The following is an 18,412-nucleotide window of genomic DNA, read 5'->3' as shown; positions in this document are numbered from 1 at the left end:
AGTTTATGCTAAGATCTCTCCTGATAGGGGTGAGGCATCGTCCATGCTGTAGTCTTCCTCTTGCTCCTTCTGATATCTCTGAACAGCCCTCACTAGCTTCTAGTCGATGTCTTTTGGAGCATCTTCTGGTGACTCTTGTTCTTCGAACTTGGCCTTTCCTTTGGACTGCCTCTATTTGAATCCTTGGAGTGTCCACAGATGCTTCCTCCCTTCCCCTGAGAGCCATGAATGATGCCTCTTCCCGAGCTTTATATTGCTTGAGAGTAACCTACAACCTTTTGATTGAAGCATTTGCTCATTGTTTAGATTGTTGAGATCTGCTTCGTTTACCATAAGGGGTGTATTTGTTCAATACCGGGAGTGAAAAAAATGATAGCACCCTCATTAGTAGCAATTTTATCAGCAGCTCGTGAATTGTCGGACATTTCAAGAAAAGGAGAGATATCTCTTCTTAAGAGAAAAGAGAATCAAAGACTAGTTTTAATCCAAATGAACAGAGAGAATTCAATGGATCTTCTGGCAATAAAATCAAATGTTGTAACCGAAAAATAGAGTTGCGTTGTGATTGGTTAAGCCTGCAAAAAAGAGAATGTGAGGTGGTTGGCACCTACGGTAGCCACTTTGATGCTTAAGTTAATAAATTGGAGAATAAGACGAGTGTAAGAAATTACTTAGAATTTAAGAGTAGTTATGTAAGAATTACGTATATTTGTCTCTATGATCACTAGCTTTTATATTATAAGAATGTGAAATTAATTATAGTATTTTCTGCAGATCCAGTTTGTGTCGGCTAATTGATAGGAGATTTCGCTGGCTAATTGATCAGTGATCCCGTGATTATAGGCGTAACGGAAATTTGCTGGATTATACTTGCTAATAGTAATTTTGTGTGAAAACTCGTCCGATTTGGCTTCTCTAGGAGAGGGCGAGTCTCGGTGAATAATCGGGTGTTACGTTATCCAGGTCTTCTTTTCTACAAGTGAGACCGTGTATTGACTTATCAAGTTTTTGCTATATAACACTATTTTACAATGACAATTTATAACTTATTTTGAGCGATTGTTGTGTTATATCAATTATTATGTCTATTCACCTTTTTATTTTTGTGATGGTAACTTTTTTTTAAAAAAAAAAATTTAATAGTAATAATCTCGGACCATTTGAAGCGGTATTTCTTATTTAGCTTTGAAAGCGTTTAACATGAGGTTGATAGAAGAGATGCATTATAGATCATGAAGTTGATAGAAGGTATGTCTATATTCCGAGGTAAAAATGAGTAAAAATATAAATTATTTTTTATATTTTTTAATAGGTATTCAAATGAGGGAATGAAATAAAAAAATATTTATAATTTTCCTAATTTTTACTTTAAAATTTATAATTCAATTTATTATAAAATAATATATGTGATATTGCGTCATTAACAAATATCAATAATTATTTAATGCGGTTAAAAAATATGATTTAATGAGTAAAATATAATTATTAATTAAAATAAAAAATATAAATTTTTTTATAATTTTATTTATTTTCATTTTAGAATATCTTGTTAAATTTATATTAAATTAATATATTGTGATATTATTTTTATATTAATATTTTTTACAATATTTAAAAATTATGACTATTTATTAATAGCTGGCTATTAATATATTATTTTAAAATTATAAATTTTAAAATAAATAATCAATAAAATCACCAAATATTTTTTTAAATATTTTTTGAATAATAATAATAATAATAATGATAATAATAATGAAAGATAGCACCAAAAGCTGAGAAGTTACTCTCTCTATGGATGTGGACCACTGAAAATGAATATGAGGAATGAATAGTAATGAATAATTTTAATTTTTTTAATTAACGTTCAACATTTATGAAAGATTTCCTTGACCACTGGGTATTGGTTTATACGCACACTAAATGGGCATCTTGATGTCTCAAGTAAAGCAGGGAATACTCAATAAAACAATTAGTTTTAACCTTCCTTCATTTTCTTGAGGGTAAATTTTTACCAATGCTATTAAAAGAAACACTACTCTTGCACAGAATTCAAGGAAACAGATGGCGGAACGGAGTCCAACGACTTCCAAATGTCCAAGCTTGGCCAGAACCCAGAAGAGCACAAGAATAGCCTCCCATTGGAGCACTAATCTTGTGTACTCGAGCACACCAAGAAACCTCAAAAAGTCCAAGCTTTATTGCCATTGGCATACCAAAACTTGCAAGAAATGGATGAATAATTCACTGATTTATGTATATTATTTTTGTTACAAGTCTTTGTCTTTCTTTATTATTTATCTAAATCAGGCTGAAGCCGTAGCCAGAGAGGACATCAAAGTAGAGAGGTGGCAGCTTCTCATTGCATACACCAAAGAGTGCATGTACTGTAGACTATAGTGACAGCCTTGCCGCCGTTGCTTTCTTCTCCACTTTCTAATTGTATTGCCATTTTCCACCCTCTTTTCTCCATCCCAGTTGCCACCTATGACATAACCGCTCTCTCTAACCAATGCCCTGTGCATGTTTCTATCTACTTCTTTTATGTGCATATACACTGTAGAGAATTCTGAAACTTCCTCTCTATCTCTCTTTCGTTCTGTTCCATAAAGCAGTCAGCTTTTGAACATGAAGTTTCTGGGTTGATCATGCCGGGGATAGCTTGAGATTGTTCTTGAAAGTGGAAATTTTTTATTTTTCCCTGGTAATCTGTACTTGCTTTGGATTCCTCTGTTTTTCTTTCTCCTCTTTAATCAGTTCCTATGGAATTTCTGGCTTTCTCTGCTGGATTGTTTAGAAAAGCTTGGAAGGTTAAAAAAAAAAGTTTGCAAATTTGATAACCCAGAATCCCAAAAAATAATTCCCAACTGAGCTTATAATATGCTTACTTATCTAGACTTGGAAAGTTACTTCTAGTGTCTTGATTTCTTCTTTCTGGATTGGTTTAGATTTTATCAGCGATTAAACAGTGTCAGCGTTCTGCCAAGGATGAGTTTGATGAATTTTTGTGTTTCCTTCTAGAAAAGGATGAGTTTTGAGATCATGGGAATTGTTTTCTCTTGTTGTTTCATTATTGTTCTCGTTTACTCTTCTATATTACTTCTCCTGGAATAATTTGGATTCTTTGTCTCTGTTCTCTTGCTGACCAAAGGTATGAAAAGAAAAAAGAAAGCAAGCAAACTGCTTGTGGTGGTTTCAATGTTGTCTTAAAACTTTGATTTTAATTCTTTCATGTGATATAATATCTCTGCAATGAAACAGAGTGCCGAAGTCAACTTGGTGGTTTTGTGGGTTTGGGGAAGGGGAAAGGGTTATTCTCTTTATTTATTTATGTATTGCTTTTTACCTTGTTTTTGTTTCATGGTTCATTGCAGGCAAACAAGTAGGACTTAAATTGATCACTGGTAGAATTAAACATGTCAAGTAGAAGGGGTTCCGATCAACCACCGCCATTAAGGCGGATTCAGCGGACCCAGACAGCTGGTAATCTGGGTGAGTCCATGTTGGACAGTGAGGTGGTGCCTTCTTCACTGGTGGAGATTGCTCCAATTCTCCGTGTGGCTAACCAAGTGGAGGCTAGCAACCCTAGAGTTGCTTATCTCTGTAAGCTGCTCTTTTATTTGTATTTTTATTAGTATTTATTTTGCTTTATAACTTGTATTTATTTTGCTTTATAACTTGCTCTGGATATCAGTAGACTTATTTTAACGTTGATTGAAGAGTAAAAAGCTTCTCTATGTCTATTTATGAAAAGAAATTTCTATAAGGGGGGAAAGTTGTAAGTGGAGGTAACAAGTTCCTTCAGAGTTTCCGTCTCCAACACCCTCCTCTGGAGACAAAGATAAGAAGAATCCACTATCTTATATGCTGTCTAGTATTGATTGAAGAATAGTCAAGATGATCTTTTGAATTTTCATCTATTCTCAATGTGTACTTTGGGATTTGTCACTGTAAAATGAGATGGCTTGTTTATAGCAATTTTACTTACAAATAATAATGTCTCTGTAAATGCAGCGTCATTCTATTTGCACTCTAATTCATATCTGGACTCCAGTTATTTACAATTTGAATGTTGGACGTAGGTCGGTTCTATGCCTTTGAGAAAGCTCACAGATTGGATCCCACATCTAGTGGGCGTGGTGTTCGCCAATTCAAAACTGCACTTTTACAACGTCTGGAAAGGGTAAGCCCTCATTTCATGCACTCAAAATATCATTTTTTATTGACTATATGCAGTCTTATCTTTTGAGAGAGTGACTTGGTACAATGATATCCTCTAAGGATGAGAAATCTCTGGTGGAGCTATGGAGAATACTCCGTCAATAGTTTTCCTATCCTGAAATGGATGTCTTTATTCCCATACGTGAATGCCATGAATTGCTTCTGATTCATTTTAAGCTCTCTTTGTTTGCCTTCCGAAAATAGATCATATATGTTCAACTAACATTTCCCTCTTTTCCCTGAAGGATTTATTTTGAGTTACATGAGACACTGTTAATCATTTTGATATTTCCAGGAAAATGAAATTACAATGCAAGGAAGGAAAATGAGTGATGCTCGAGAAATGCAAAAATTTTACCGGGATTACTATCAAAAGTACATTCAAGCTTTACAGAATGCAGCTGATAAAGCTGATCGGTAAGCTTACTTTGACTTTATAAATTTTTATTGGTTTGCTGTTTGTTCAATCTGATTATCTCATCTCAAGTTTCACGTTCCTAGTTCAGTGCTCAACTTACAAAAGCATATCAAACTGCTGCTGTCCTTTTTGAGGTTTTGAAGGCTGTCAACCAGACAGAGGCTGTGCCTGATGAGGTTAGATTAACCATTTTGCCTTATGAATAATTGATTTCTATGTCCACATCATATCAAGAATCTGGTACTGATGTTAGGCATCTAGAAATGCATCTGTTGGATACAAGTGATGTTTCTTTCTTTTTTGTATAGATTCTAGAAGCTCACACAAAGGTTGAAGAAAAGACAAAGATATATGTACCTTACAATATTCTTCCTCTTGATCCTGATAGTCAAAATCAAGCTATCATGAGATATCCTGAGGTACAAGTCCTATTTCCAGTAAAATATGATTTTTTTTTTTGCCTTTTAGCATACTAATGAAATACCTTAGTTGCTTTTGTAACTTGCAGATTCGAGCAACTGTTTCTGCACTTCGAAACACCAGGGGTCTGCCCTGGCCAAAGGGCCACAATAAGAGTGTAAATGAAGACATTCTGGACTGGCTTCAAGCTATGTTTGGTTTTCAGGTGACTAAATCATTGACATGCAATCCGTTTCTTGTTAAATCTTTTGTATGTATCTGGTTATTTAAAATTTGTGTGTGCAGAAGGATAATGTAGCAAATCAGAGGGAACATTTGATTCTGTTGCTTGCAAATGTGCACATACGACAATTTCCAAAAACTGATCAGCAACCGAAGGTTTTTTTACTTTTTCTTTCTCATGTTACTTGTGCTTATATATTTACTTTGTTTGGGGTTAGTGCTCATGTGTGATACAATGTTCCCTGTCTAGTTGGATGACCGTGCTTTAACCGATGTGATGAAGAAACTGTTTAAAAACTACAAAAGATGGTGCAAGTATCTGGGGCGCAAAAGTAGCCTTTGGTGAGACTTCTGACCTTCACATATAGTATTTTATTGTGACATCTTTATTTTGTCGTGGTGCTGAATGGGTAACTCGATCTTCTTATACCCATCTATAATGTGTAGCTTTCGTCTTTTTTTTTCAATTAAGAACTCGGCGTATCTTACTCACATTATTTGTGCTTTGTTCCTCTCTCTCTCTCTCTCTCTCTCCTGTTCCTAGTGTTGTCATAATCAGTGACTGTCTATTGAACTGGTGACAGGTTGCCAACCATTCAACAGGAAGTGCAGCAAAGAAAATTACTATATATGGGTCTATATCTTCTTATATGGGGAGAAGCAGCAAACTTGAGATTCATGCCGGAATGCCTTTGCTATATCTATCATCACGTATGCATTAAGCTTCAACTGTCTATGACATAGTTAAATTTAGTTAAATTTCATAATCTCTTCACATGAAAACTGTTTCTTCTTTCCTTATTTCAAATCTTGCAGAAACATTTCATCTCAGGTTTAATTCACTTTTTTAAATTTAATAATGTCCTTTTCAATATTTCCTATGTAGGATTTTATTCAAAAACATAGTTGATACAGCATTATCACGAGGTAAAATTTGTGAAAGCAGTTTCAAGTATTACGGTGTAACCAAATTTTAATTAAAGAAAGGAAGGAAATTTCTCTGTGTGGGTATCCTAAAATAAAACTCAAGTACCTAAACAACTACAATAAAAAGACTGCATTGTTTTAAATATTATATTATAACATTTTTAAAATCCTAATCACATTAATACAAAAGGAAAAAAATTGATTCAAGGATAGACATTTCACTTGATTGTGAAGGTGTAAAGCTTATCCATGGATGACTTTATCAAGATAGATAGTCAATACATCTTGAATGATGCTTTTGACTAAAATACCAATTTTATCCCAGATTTATGTGGGTTTCCTTTAGAGATAGCAGAAGGATTGTTACAAAAAAAAAAAGGAGAAAGAAAAAGAAAATTCAATCATTTCTTGTACTTGTGAGATTATCAGATGCCAACTGTCAAGTCATATGAATTTGCAAGGGTTGCATAGACAACAGAGAAGATGATCTAAGAGGGAGATCTAAAATATTTAAAAACCATGCCTTCTTCAGCTTTTTCTTGAGAGCACAAGTCATAAGGAAGGTGCTAGGATAAAATGTTTAATGTGTGTTCACATGTTGCGATGAGAGAGTTCATGGACATAGTTATGTTCATAATACAAGTTAATAAGCAATGTATGCAACAAGTGGATTGAACCACGATATACATATCTACTTTTCACGAATTAATATGGAGAAGCGACACTATCTCTTGAGTAGCATTGTTAATTGCTACTACGTTTGCATTTTCAATATTTGGCATCTCATTGCTTTGATGCTTTATTTGAGTTTGAGCTGTTTATTGTACTTATTTTTATTTTTTACTTTTTGGTCTTGAACTGTTATAGATGGCATTTGAGCTATATGGAATGTTGGCTGGGAGTGTCAGTCCAATGACGGGTGAACACATAAAACCAGCCTACGGAGGTGAAGATGAGGCTTTTTTAAGGAAAGTGGTGAAACCAATATATGACACAATAGCAGAGGTTCGCTCCTAAATGTTTTCTTGACATTGAATATCAATTTTTTTTTTTTAGTTTTTGTGGTCTACTTTGTTTAAGACATAGTAAAATTACATTCTTAAAAGATGTTTATATTTCATGTTATAAATTTACATTAAGTGATATTTATTTTTTGTGAAGTATTCAATTTACAAAAATATATTAGATTAACAAAAAATAACAATGTTTTGAAAATATAAATATAATGTTTTTGTAAGTTAATATGGTAAAACACACGCGCACACACACACACACACTATGATGTTTTATTTTTAAAAGAAAATATAAAATTCCTATTTTATAGAAATTTGATATAGAACATATAATTTCTGCGAAGTTTGAATTATTTTTAGTACTATGAAGTTAAAATTTTTAAATAAAATTACAAAAAAACTATATATATAAATTAAAATAGTTCTATTTTTTTATTAATCTAATATGTTTTTTCTATAAAACGATTACTTTACAAAAAATAAATATTTGTTTTATGAAAAAATTGAGATAAAATATAAAAAGTTCCTGAAGTTTATTACTTTTTAAAACAATGTAATCCCATTTTATTTCAAACAAAGTAACCATAGAAGCTGTTGTTATATTACTTCTTGATATAGCTTTTATTCAACTTTTTGTTTTATAGGAAGCTAAAAAGAGTAGAGGAGGAAGATCAAAGCATTCTCAATGGAGAAACTATGATGATTTAAATGAGTACTTCTGGTATAATACTTTCCTTTTTTGGCTAAGCATTTCCTATGTTAATCTTGTAGATTGTTAATTGTTGTATTGGTGTCAAATAGGTCGGTTGATTGTTTTCGATTAGGTTGGCCCATGCGTGCGGATGCCAGTTTCTTTTGCCCTCCACCAAGAGAGCTTCCATTTGATAAAGATGAGGTTGTTTTACAATTGTTGGGCTTGTATTTCATTTGTTTGCCTCTCGCCTTAGTAAAATAATTTTCCCATTTATAACTTCATAATAAGCTAGATTTGATTCACTTAAGCAAAATGTCTGTGTAAACAATCTTGTTCGACGTCCTCTTTCACCCAGTAAATTAGCTATATAATGATGTCTTGATTGTTCACATCAATCTTTTACACAAAATTTAGTGTAATAATCTAATTCTCTCTTGCAAATAAAAACAAGAAAATGGATTAACACTTCTTGGGCTATTCATAGCCATTTGCTTTGCTTTGTATTTGAGAACAACAATCATATATTTGGGATGAATATAATGAGCTCAAGTTCAAACTTGGAATTGGTCCTGAAATAAGGTTAACAATTATAGGGCATGTACTTCATTTGTTTAGCTTTCTCATCAGTCACTAATCTCTTTTTTTATTTTTTAATTTCAATTTATAACTTTACTATAAGTTAGACTTGATTCACTTACATAAAATTTTCTTAAGTCGACAATCATGTTTGGAATCATCTTTCCCCTAGTAAATTAACCATATAATGATGTCTTGATTGTTTGCATCAATCTTTTACTTGAAAGTTGGTAGCATAAAACCTCATTATCTCTTGTGAATAAAAATGGTACTTGGGTATTTGTAACCATTTGCTAGGAGTCTTGGTTTGCATTTGAGAACCGCAATCATATATTTGTAATGAATTTGAATGATCTCGAGTCCAAACTTGAAGTGTAGTTTGAATAAACTTGAACTAGCTTTGCTTCAATCTTGAATGGCATTTTAGTTTTATGAACTTAGGGTAAAATAGTATAAAACTATATTCAAAATTTGATAAGAACTTAAAAACTTTGTAAGGGTTTGGGCTATTTGAGTTGATAAACGAAGGTGCGAACTTGGCTTTGTCAAATATGTTCTTTCTTTAGGAGAGCTAGGGCATAGGTGGGAGGTTACATCAGTAAGGAATGACAAGGCATTAATAAGATTAGATTTCCAATCTTTTATCATTCCTTGCATCAGAAGTCGTGGTACCTTGTACTAGTTGAAAGCGTAGCTTTTAAGAAGAGCAAAATAAGTATGTGGAAGAAAATGATGAAAGTAGTAGTGTTTAAATGTCTGCAGGCACACATTTACAAATGTATTTGTGGATACAGATGAAAATATAGTTTAGTGTAGATATATTCAATGCCTTTCTTAGATATATTTGACCCTTTTTTTTTTCATATCCTTGTCGCTGTCCTGACACATTGAAGTGGAGTTCATTCTGATGAACTTTGCAAGGCAGCGAACTTGTAACTTAGCTGTTGAAACTTGAAAATTGGAATATAATGATTATTATTGTGTTGCAGCCACATTTTGGTTTTTGAATTTTCATTTCTTTTGATGGATATCTGCCATTCATAATACATTCAGGACAAGAAATGGGTTATTGGTGATAGATGGACTGGCAAAGTTAATTTCGTAGAAATACGATCATTTTGGCATGTTTTCCGAAGTTTTGATAGAATGTGGAGCTTTTTCATTTTGTGTTTACAGGTAAAGCTAACTTTCTGTATATGTGTTTTTCTTTTTTCTTTTTTTTTTTCCCCTTCTGCTTGTTCACTGAGATATTGTGTTTTCAACATCATGACTTATGTTGGCATGTGCTGTCCAATTAAGGCGATGATCATCATTGCTTGGAATGGATCAGGCAAATTGAGCTCCATATTTGAGGGTGACGTTTTCAAGAAAGTTCTAAGCATATTCATAACTTCTGCTATATTAAATTTTGTACAAGGTAGATAACGATTGATCCTCGAGGTTCTGTGTTGGTGTAGTTCTTTTGCATATCCATAGTCTCATGCATTTAGCATACGAATGCTGGCACTCAAGGAATGTAATAGAATGCACTTTTTGTTCATTCTTATAATGAATTTTTCTTTCATTATGGCTACTACATTCCATTATGCTCTACAAGACATTCCCTTGGTTCTTTCAGTTATAGTCTTAGTCTCAGCATGGCTGCCATTAATGAAATTTCAATTCTTTTAGTTGTCCAAACTGCTCTGATTTGAAATTTTTTATTGATATTCTGCTAACAGGAATTGCACCTTGAGAACATGAAAAGCCAGAATTGTTGCTATCTATGATAATTAATTTACTAATAGCAAGATTAGAAAGACCATTTTATATGACATTACTGGAAAATGGTTCAGCAACTTTGGGAGATGAGCATTTACTTTGAGTAATAGGTCCATTCTCTGGCATCATTCTCAGGAAATTTGTTAACGTGAGGCTAGGAGTGTGGCTGGTTTGGAGTGAGATAATGAATCCATCTGTGATAAATCTAGCGAAGTCATAAACATGTAATTCTCTGCTGCCCATGTATTGATAATGAGGTTAGAAAGGGGAAGAAAAAGTGAGAAATAAAGCTAGTACAGTTGGTCCTATGCTTTTAAAATCTTCTGGCTGTTTTTATAAGCCACAGGGACCGCATTAATAGTATTTCTCCAGGTTCATTGAATTCATAAAATATCTTGAAACTGTAGATTTTTTTGTCCACTTTTACATCTTTTAGACACTCTCCAATCAGTCAAAGTGCTATATACCATACTGCACATGATTATGGTTCATGTGGCAATCTTCTCCTTTATAGAAGTTGTGATTTGATTAATATGCTCTTGTAATTTTTGCAGCTGTGATTGATGTAATACTGAGCTGGAAGGCTAGGCAGACCATGCCATTTTATGTCAAACTGAGATATATTCTGAAGGTCCTTTCAGCTGCAGCATGGGTCATATTTCTACCAGTAACTTATGCTTATAGTTGGAAAAATCCTCCTGGACTTGGACAGACCATTAAGAAATGGTTTGGCAATAGTCCAAGTTCGCCTTCTTTGTTCATTTTGGCTATCCTTATTTACTTATCTCCAAACATGCTTTCTTCATTGTTATTTCTGTTCCCATTGGTTCGCCGGCTTCTTGAGCGGTCAAACTATAAAATTGTAATGCTCATCATGTGGTGGTCTCAGGTATACCAAAGCTTGTTTTTATCATAACCCTGTTCTGTGTGACTTCTGTTGCAGTCTTACTAACTCTGGTGTCTTACAGCCTCGTCTCTATGTTGGAAGGGGAATGCATGAGAGCTCACTTGCACTTTTTAAGTAAGACTTAGGATTTGCGTTTGTGGGTGTTTGTGGCCTTAAGTAAAGTATTTCCTCATCTTGCTCATTAACTTTTATCTCCTACTTCAATTCTCTAGGTACACTTTGTTTTGGGTTCTCCTGATTTTGTCAAAATTAGCATTCAGTTATTATGTAGAGGTATGTTTATGTTCAACTTCATTCATCAGAAATAATAAATTTTGTCATTATGTATATTAAGCAGTGTCTGGATTTCAGTGATCAATTGTCATACTTTAGTTATGAAATGCTCACAGCGTTTATCGTCTGAAACATAAAAACTTGGTTACAATTTAAGAATGAGCATTTCATCTTATTTGGAAGTAAACATGGCTGTATGTTGATTATGCTCTGAAGAATTTTGGAGAAAATTTTTATTTTATCCAATTAAATTGATTTTTATAAGGTTTGAGTATTTATACACAATGAGAATATTTACGATAAAAATAAAATCCCTATAATTAAGTCTAAGTAGGTTTCCAAAGATAATTAAGCCTATTTAGGATTCAAAGATTTGAATCCTTCTGATTAAGAACCTTCTATATGTTATGAGTAAGGAATAAAGAAGTATTAGATTAGTCTCTATATTCAGTTGTAATTGTAGAAAGTAGTTGTGGCACCCAAAGTAGTTGTGGCACCCAAAGTAGTATAAATAGGAACTTACTTGTAAAGATAAGGATATCCAAGATCATTAGCAATTAAAGATAAAACTCCTTCTCCCTATTTCTGCTCTCTCCTCTTCTCTAATTCTCTCTATTACTTCTCCCCTTTCTATTTCTTTTCTCAACCCAATCTACTTCTATTTCTTTCTCTCCCTATTTCTCTGTTTCAAAGGGAATTACAAGTCTGCTACGTAACAAGTGGTATCAGAGCCAACGATTTAGAGGCCTAAATTCCAGGTTCTTTCCTATACTATTTCTCTATTCTTCTTCTTCTCCTCCTCTCAGATTTTCTTCCTCCTTCCTCCTCCTTTTCTGAGATTTCTTCCTTCTTTCCCTCCCTTCTTCTTCTATTCTGCTTCTTCCCTCTAATTCTTCTTTCTTCTTCCTAAAATTTCTTTCTTTACTGTTCTTTCTTCTTTCTGTTCTTTCTTCTCTCTTCTTTCTTCTTGACAGAATTTTTCTTCTTCTGTCCTCTATTCTTTCCTTCTTTCTTTTCCAGAATTTCTATCCTCTCATTTGCAGAAATTTCTTCCACTTCCTTCCTTCTGTTATTGCTTTGTTTCTTCTTCTTCTTGGCAAAACCTTGTTTCTGCGCTTCTTTCTTTCCTTTGGAACCCCTTTCTTTCTTAAATTCTTGAACCAAATTCATTCTTGTTCTATTGTTTTCTGGTTTCTTATCTTTTCCTTTCTTTAATTCCTCACTTCCAGCATTTCAAGAACTTGTTTCTTGGAATTCTTGAAATTTTCGTTCTTTCCTTTATTCACATTCTTTTCGTGTTCTCCCTTTCTTAAAATTCTTGGATCATGGAAGTGCAATATTTGGCACAAATATTTCCTAAAGAAGTTCAAGAAGTTCTAGATAGAAGATGGCCGGAACAAAGATTCGAAAAAGTGATTCAGAAAGTAGAAAATTTATATCAAAAATTAGAAAATTTAGATCAGAAAATGGAAAGGTTTGAGCAATCAATTCAAGTGACGAGAAAAGATTGCAGTCTTGATCAATGGAAATCAAATTTTTGAAAAGCCTAGTGAAGAACAAGATGTCTCTTGTGAAATTTTGAATAAGAAAGACAGGGCCATTGAGGTGGAGCAGGAGCTTTCTGTTGATATGCCTAATGTAAGTGAGATTAACAACGATAAAGATGCTGATGACGGGCAACTGGAGTTTGAAACGAGGACACTATTAGTTGAATCTGAAGTGTTTGCACAAATCATTTCCAAAAATGAATTTTTTATTTTTGGACATGTTCTTGAAAAAAAGAAAGATAAATGTGTTACAAAAAGTGTGGGTATTGGAAACACGTGGCAGTATTTTGGGAGCCTAAATGGTGAGTTCAGCTGTTGTCATCCTGGAATTCTTATGGAAGATAAATGGGAAATAGCAAGAAGAGAAAGGAAGAAGGGTATGACATCAAATTCTATTGTGATCTTGAAGGAACAAGCATGGGAAATTTGGAAAAAAAAAAAAAAAAAAAAAAATTAGCATTTCAGCCAAGCCTTATGGGTCATTTCAGCTGAAGCACGTGCAGAAAGTGAACATACATTTGGGTTCTAAATTCAGGGGATTACTGACCAGCAAAAGCTGCTACGTGGGATTTTCACATCCTTTTGACCAAGTCTGAGGAAAGAAGCCACAGAAATTCATTTCAATTTTCAGTATTTTTTTCACTCTTGAGGACAAGAATGATTTCAAGGGGTGGGGAATGTTATGAGTAAGGAATAAAGAAGTATTAGATTAGTCTCTATATTCAGTTGTAATTGTAGAAAGTAGTTGTGGCACCCAAAGTAGTATAAATAGGAACTTACTTGTAAAGATAAGGATATCCAAGATCATTAGCAATTAAAGATAAAACTCCTTCTCCCTATTTCTGCTCTCTCCTCTTCTCTAATTCTCTCTATTACTTCTCCCCTTTCTATTTCTTTTCTCAACCCAATCTACTTCTATTTCTTTCTCTCCCTATTTCTCTGTTTCAAAGGGAATTACAAGTCTGCTACGTAACACTATATTGATCTAACACTCTCCCTCAAGTTGGTGCATAGATATCACAGATGCCCAACCTGCAAATCAAATAAGTTTTGTTGCTAAGCCTTTTGGTAAACACATCAGATTTGAATTCTCCTAATTAAGAACCTTCTATATTGGTCAACACTCCCTCTCAAATTGGTGCATAGATATCACAGATGCGCAACTTGCAAATCAAGGTGTGATGGGTTTTGTTGCTAAGCCCTTTGGTAAACACATCTGCTAGCTACACCATTTATTAACTTCTCTTTATTCTCTTTAATGAAGAGGGACAAACTCCTCTTGTACTGTGTTAACAAAGCTGCCATCAGTATACCTCATAATCCAACAAAGCAGCCATCAGTATAGCTTACAATCTCTGCAACTATAAAAGTTCACAAACACCTTGTGCCATCGCTCTATATTCCGCCTCAGCACTTGATCGAGCAACAATACTTTGCTTTTTGTTTCTCCAAGTGATAAGGTTTTCTCCCATAAGTGACAAGGTTTTCTTCCACAAGTGACAAGATTTCCTCTCACAAGTGATAAGATTTCTTCCCACAAGTGTACAGTAACCACTAGTCAACCTCTATCATCAAGGAATTCAGCCCAATCTGTATCTGTGAATGCATATATGTGAAGATGTTCGTGTTTAGAGAATAATATACCTTTTCTAGGGGCAGACTTCAAGTAAAAATGTGAACAACAGTTTGTATATGAGATTCACGAAGATCATGCATAAACTGACTGACTAAGCTGACTGCATATGTTATGTCTGGTCGAGTATGCGAAAGATAAATCAGTCTGTCTACCATCTTCTGATATCTGCCAATATCTATTGATTCATCAATCTCTGCTTGTAGCTTGTGATTACTTTCTATGTGAGTTTCTGCTGGTTTGTACCCTAGCATACCAATTTCTTCTAAAACATTCAGAATGTATTTTCTCTGAGAAATAAAAATCCCCTTCTTTGACCTTGCAACCTCAATTTCTAAAAAATATTGCAGTTTTTTTAGATTTTTAATTTCAAAATCCTGAGCCAAAAGTTTTTTTAGCCGAGTCATTTTTTTAGTGTCATTCTCTGTCATTATTATGTCATCAACATAGACTATGAAAATAGTAAATTTACCCTTTGTAATGTCTGATAAATAGGGTATGGTCGGCATTGTTCTGTTGATAGCTAAAAGAAATTATAGCTTTGCTGAACCGATCAAACCAAGTTCTAGGTGACTGTTTCAATCCATAAAAAGTCTTCTTTAGTCTGCATACTTTTCCTTGTGTGTTTTATCAGCAAATTCAGGAGGGATTTTTATATATACTTCTTTCTCTAAGTTTCCGTGAAGAAATGCATTTTTTACATCAAATTGCTGTAGCTCCTAGTCAAGCTTGACAGCGCAAGATAGCAATACTCTGATTGAATTCATTTTAGTAACAAGAGCAAATGTCTCCTGGTAATCCACTCCATAGGTTTGAGTGTATCCCTTGGCAACTAGTCTAGCCTTAAATTTTTCAATTGATTTATCTGTTTTGTGTTTCACAGTGAACATCCATTTGCAGCCAACTGATTTTTTTTTTTCAGGTAGAAGAGACATCAACTTCCAGGTCTCATTTTTAGCCAAAACTTTTATTTCTTCAATCATTCCTCCCTTCCAATTAGAATCTTTTGAGAGTTTCATTCCAATCCCGTGGGATAAACATAGAGAAAATAAGATAAGGTAAAGGTAAAGGCTCTATAGAATGAAGGCAAAGAATCATAAAAGAGAAAGTTAGAAATAGATTGCTTTGTATAAGACCTAACTCCTCTTCTTTGAGCAATTGGTTTATTTAGATCATTAATAGGCTCAAGGTTTAGGGGTGACTCATCGGATGGAGAAGAGGAAGATTCATGGCAGTGAGTGGGCTACACAACAACTTTTTATGTTTCTGTTTTGTCTCTTCTTGAGTATCTCCTTAAATCTGGTTTATCCAAATGCTCAATTTGATCACCAATAGTCTCCCTTGTATAGTTGTCTCCTGATCACTAAAAGTCTCCACTTGTATAGTAGTCTTTCTCTAGAGTAAAAGTTCTAGAGTTATAGAACTAGGAATCATCTCTTCTTTCTCATTGTCCTCTCCCTGAAGAGGTGATGGGGTAGTACTGAAGTAAGGTTTAGTCTCTCTAAATGTAATATCTATACTAACAAAATATTTTCTAGATAGAGGGTGGTAACGTTTCTAACCTTCTATGTGGGAGAGTACTCAACAAACACATATTTAAGAGCATGAACAAAATACGTGCATTCAAATACCTTCGGTTGAACAGTATTAGTATTTTTTCTTTGCAACACCTCTAAAGGGCTTTTAAAGGCAAGAGCTTTGAGAGGCATTCTATTAGTGAAATAACTTGTGGCTAAGATTGCATCTCTCTAATAGGTTTTTGGATGATTCATAGGGAAAAGGAGAGATCTGACTACTTCTAATAGGTGCTTAATTTTCCTTTCAACAACACTATTTTGGTCACTAGTGTAAGGATAAATAGTTTAATGTAGTATTCCATTAGATTCTAGATAAGCGTAACAACGTCCATCTATGTATTCTGTACTATTATCAGTTCTCAAAACTTTTATCTCAGCATCAAATTGAGTACAAACATCACAAACTAAAGAAACACACTAAGCTTTGGAAAATAAATCAGGATAAAAGCTTATCTAAAACAAAGAAGAACAAAGAAGGATGGGTGTCTTAATCGTCGATATCACTGTATGATTTCTGGCTGACATCCTGATTTCTTCCAAAAAGAGCCCGAGGTGAATTCAAACTCAGATTCTCTTTCAACATATATAAGCCATCATGCAGTCTACTGTTGCCAATCCTCTTTCCAGTTTGAAGGTCCTGAATAACATAATAGTCAAGAAAAAATTCAATTTTACAGTTAAGTTTTTTGATGAGAGCACTAATTGACAGATAAAATATTAACAGGGGAAATAAGGAACATGAATGAAGAGCAGAGGATAGCTTGATATTTGGAGTACAAACAATAGAACCAGTTTCAGAGATAGGAGCGGAAGGACCATCTGCGATTCTAACAGTGTTGTAGACATAGAAGATGTAGAAAGATAATATTTGTTATTTTCCACAATAGAGATTACAACCTATTTATACATGAGAGACGGTATCTAAATAGGAAGGAAAATCAAGCCTATGATTATACAATCCCTAAGATTAAGCAACTGACCCATCTATCAATATTTACTTCCTATATTAACATATTTACTTTCTATAACTTATAACACTCCCCCTCAAGTTGGATCATAAATATTAATCATGCCTAACTTGTTACATATATAATCAACTCGAGTCCCATTTAGAGCTTTAGTGAAAATATCTCCTAATTGTTCTCCAGTTCGGATATGTCCTGTTGATATTATCTTTTGTTGGACCTTTTCACGAACAAAATGACAATCAATCTCGATATGTTTAGTCCTCTCGTGAAATACTGGATTGGAGGCAATGTGGATAGCTGCTTGATTATCACACCACAACTTAGCAGGCACCGAATTTGTGAACCCAACTTCTTCCAATAGTTGACGTACCCACAAGATTTCACAAACGGCTTGTGCCATGGCTCGATATTCAGATTCTGCACTAGAACGGGAGACCACATTTTGCTTCTTACTTTTCCATGAGACCAAGTTACCTCCCACAAAAACACAATACTCAGTAGTTGACCTCCTATCAACTTTCGAGCCTGCCCAATCAGCATCAGCAAAGCATTCAATATTTGAGTGCCCATGGTTACCATAGAATAGACCTCGCCCTGGGGCCCTTTTAAGGTAACAAAGAATCTGTCCCAGAGCATCCCATTGGGCAACAGTAGGAGAGGACATAAACTGACTTACCACACTCACTGAATATGCAATATCAGGACGAGTCACCGTCAAATAATTCAGCTTGCCAACTAATTTTCTATACCTTTCAGGATCTGCAAATGGCTCACTGTCTTCTGTGGTAAGTTGAAGGTTAGGAGTCATTGGGGCACTACAAGGCTTAACACCCAATTTTCCTGTTTCTGCCAACAAATCAAGAACATATTTTCTTTGAGATAAGAAGATGCCTTTCTTACACCACATAACTTCGATTCCCAAGAAATATTTCAAGGAACCCAAATCCTTTGTATGAAACTGTGTTTTAAGAAATTCTTTTAGGGATGTGATGCCAGCATTGTCACTTCCTGTAATGATGATATCATCCACATATACTACAAGCAGAATTACTCCACTATCAGAATTTCTATAAAACACTGAGTGATCACACTTACTCATCTTCATTCCAAACTGTTGGACCACCTCACTAAACTTGCCAAACCAAGCCCGAGGACTCTGTTTCAAGCCATAAAGGGATTTTCAAAGTCTACAAACCTTACCTGACTCCCCCCCTGAGCAACAAAACCAGGTGGTTGCTCAATATAGACCTCCTCC

At 34.2% G+C, this 18,412-nt stretch overlaps 1 protein-coding gene across 3 annotated transcripts in view; it reads left to right on the top strand.

The window, feature by feature from the left end:
• Positions 1 to 2,451: 2,451 nt before the first annotated feature.
• LOC110624885 (callose synthase 1) overlaps positions 2,452 to 18,412 on the top strand; it is a 32,986-nt gene continuing 17,025 nt past the window's right edge. Inside the window, exons 1-18 of one of the 3 annotated variants that reach the window (XM_021770307.2) lie at positions 2,452 to 2,704; positions 3,375 to 3,603; positions 4,083 to 4,183; positions 4,517 to 4,638; positions 4,728 to 4,815; positions 4,948 to 5,058; positions 5,148 to 5,264; positions 5,345 to 5,437; positions 5,532 to 5,623; positions 5,866 to 5,992; positions 7,076 to 7,213; positions 7,866 to 7,942; positions 8,023 to 8,116; positions 9,545 to 9,667; positions 9,791 to 9,908; positions 10,807 to 11,141; positions 11,221 to 11,273; positions 11,372 to 11,432. In XM_021770307.2, coding sequence (XP_021625999.1) covers positions 3,417 to 3,603; positions 4,083 to 4,183; positions 4,517 to 4,638; positions 4,728 to 4,815; positions 4,948 to 5,058; positions 5,148 to 5,264; positions 5,345 to 5,437; positions 5,532 to 5,623; positions 5,866 to 5,992; positions 7,076 to 7,213; positions 7,866 to 7,942; positions 8,023 to 8,116; positions 9,545 to 9,667; positions 9,791 to 9,908; positions 10,807 to 11,141; positions 11,221 to 11,273; positions 11,372 to 11,432 — 2,037 coding nt within the window. In that variant the 5' untranslated portion in view covers positions 2,452 to 2,704; positions 3,375 to 3,416. Of the gene's footprint in view, positions 2,705 to 3,374; positions 3,604 to 4,082; positions 4,184 to 4,516; positions 4,639 to 4,722; positions 4,816 to 4,947; positions 5,059 to 5,147; positions 5,265 to 5,344; positions 5,438 to 5,531; positions 5,624 to 5,865; positions 5,993 to 6,167; positions 6,209 to 7,075; positions 7,214 to 7,865; positions 7,943 to 8,022; positions 8,117 to 9,544; positions 9,668 to 9,790; positions 9,909 to 10,806; positions 11,142 to 11,220; positions 11,274 to 11,371; positions 11,433 to 18,412 lie in introns of those variants that run through there. The other 2 variants (XM_043961228.1, XM_043961229.1) reach the window with 2 other exon arrangements.

This window comes from Manihot esculenta, chromosome 10, assembly GCF_001659605.2.
Source record: "Manihot esculenta cultivar AM560-2 chromosome 10, M.esculenta_v8, whole genome shotgun sequence".
NCBI lineage: Eukaryota > Viridiplantae > Streptophyta > Magnoliopsida > Malpighiales > Euphorbiaceae > Manihot > Manihot esculenta.
This window is presented reverse-complemented; position numbering and strand designations above follow the sequence as displayed.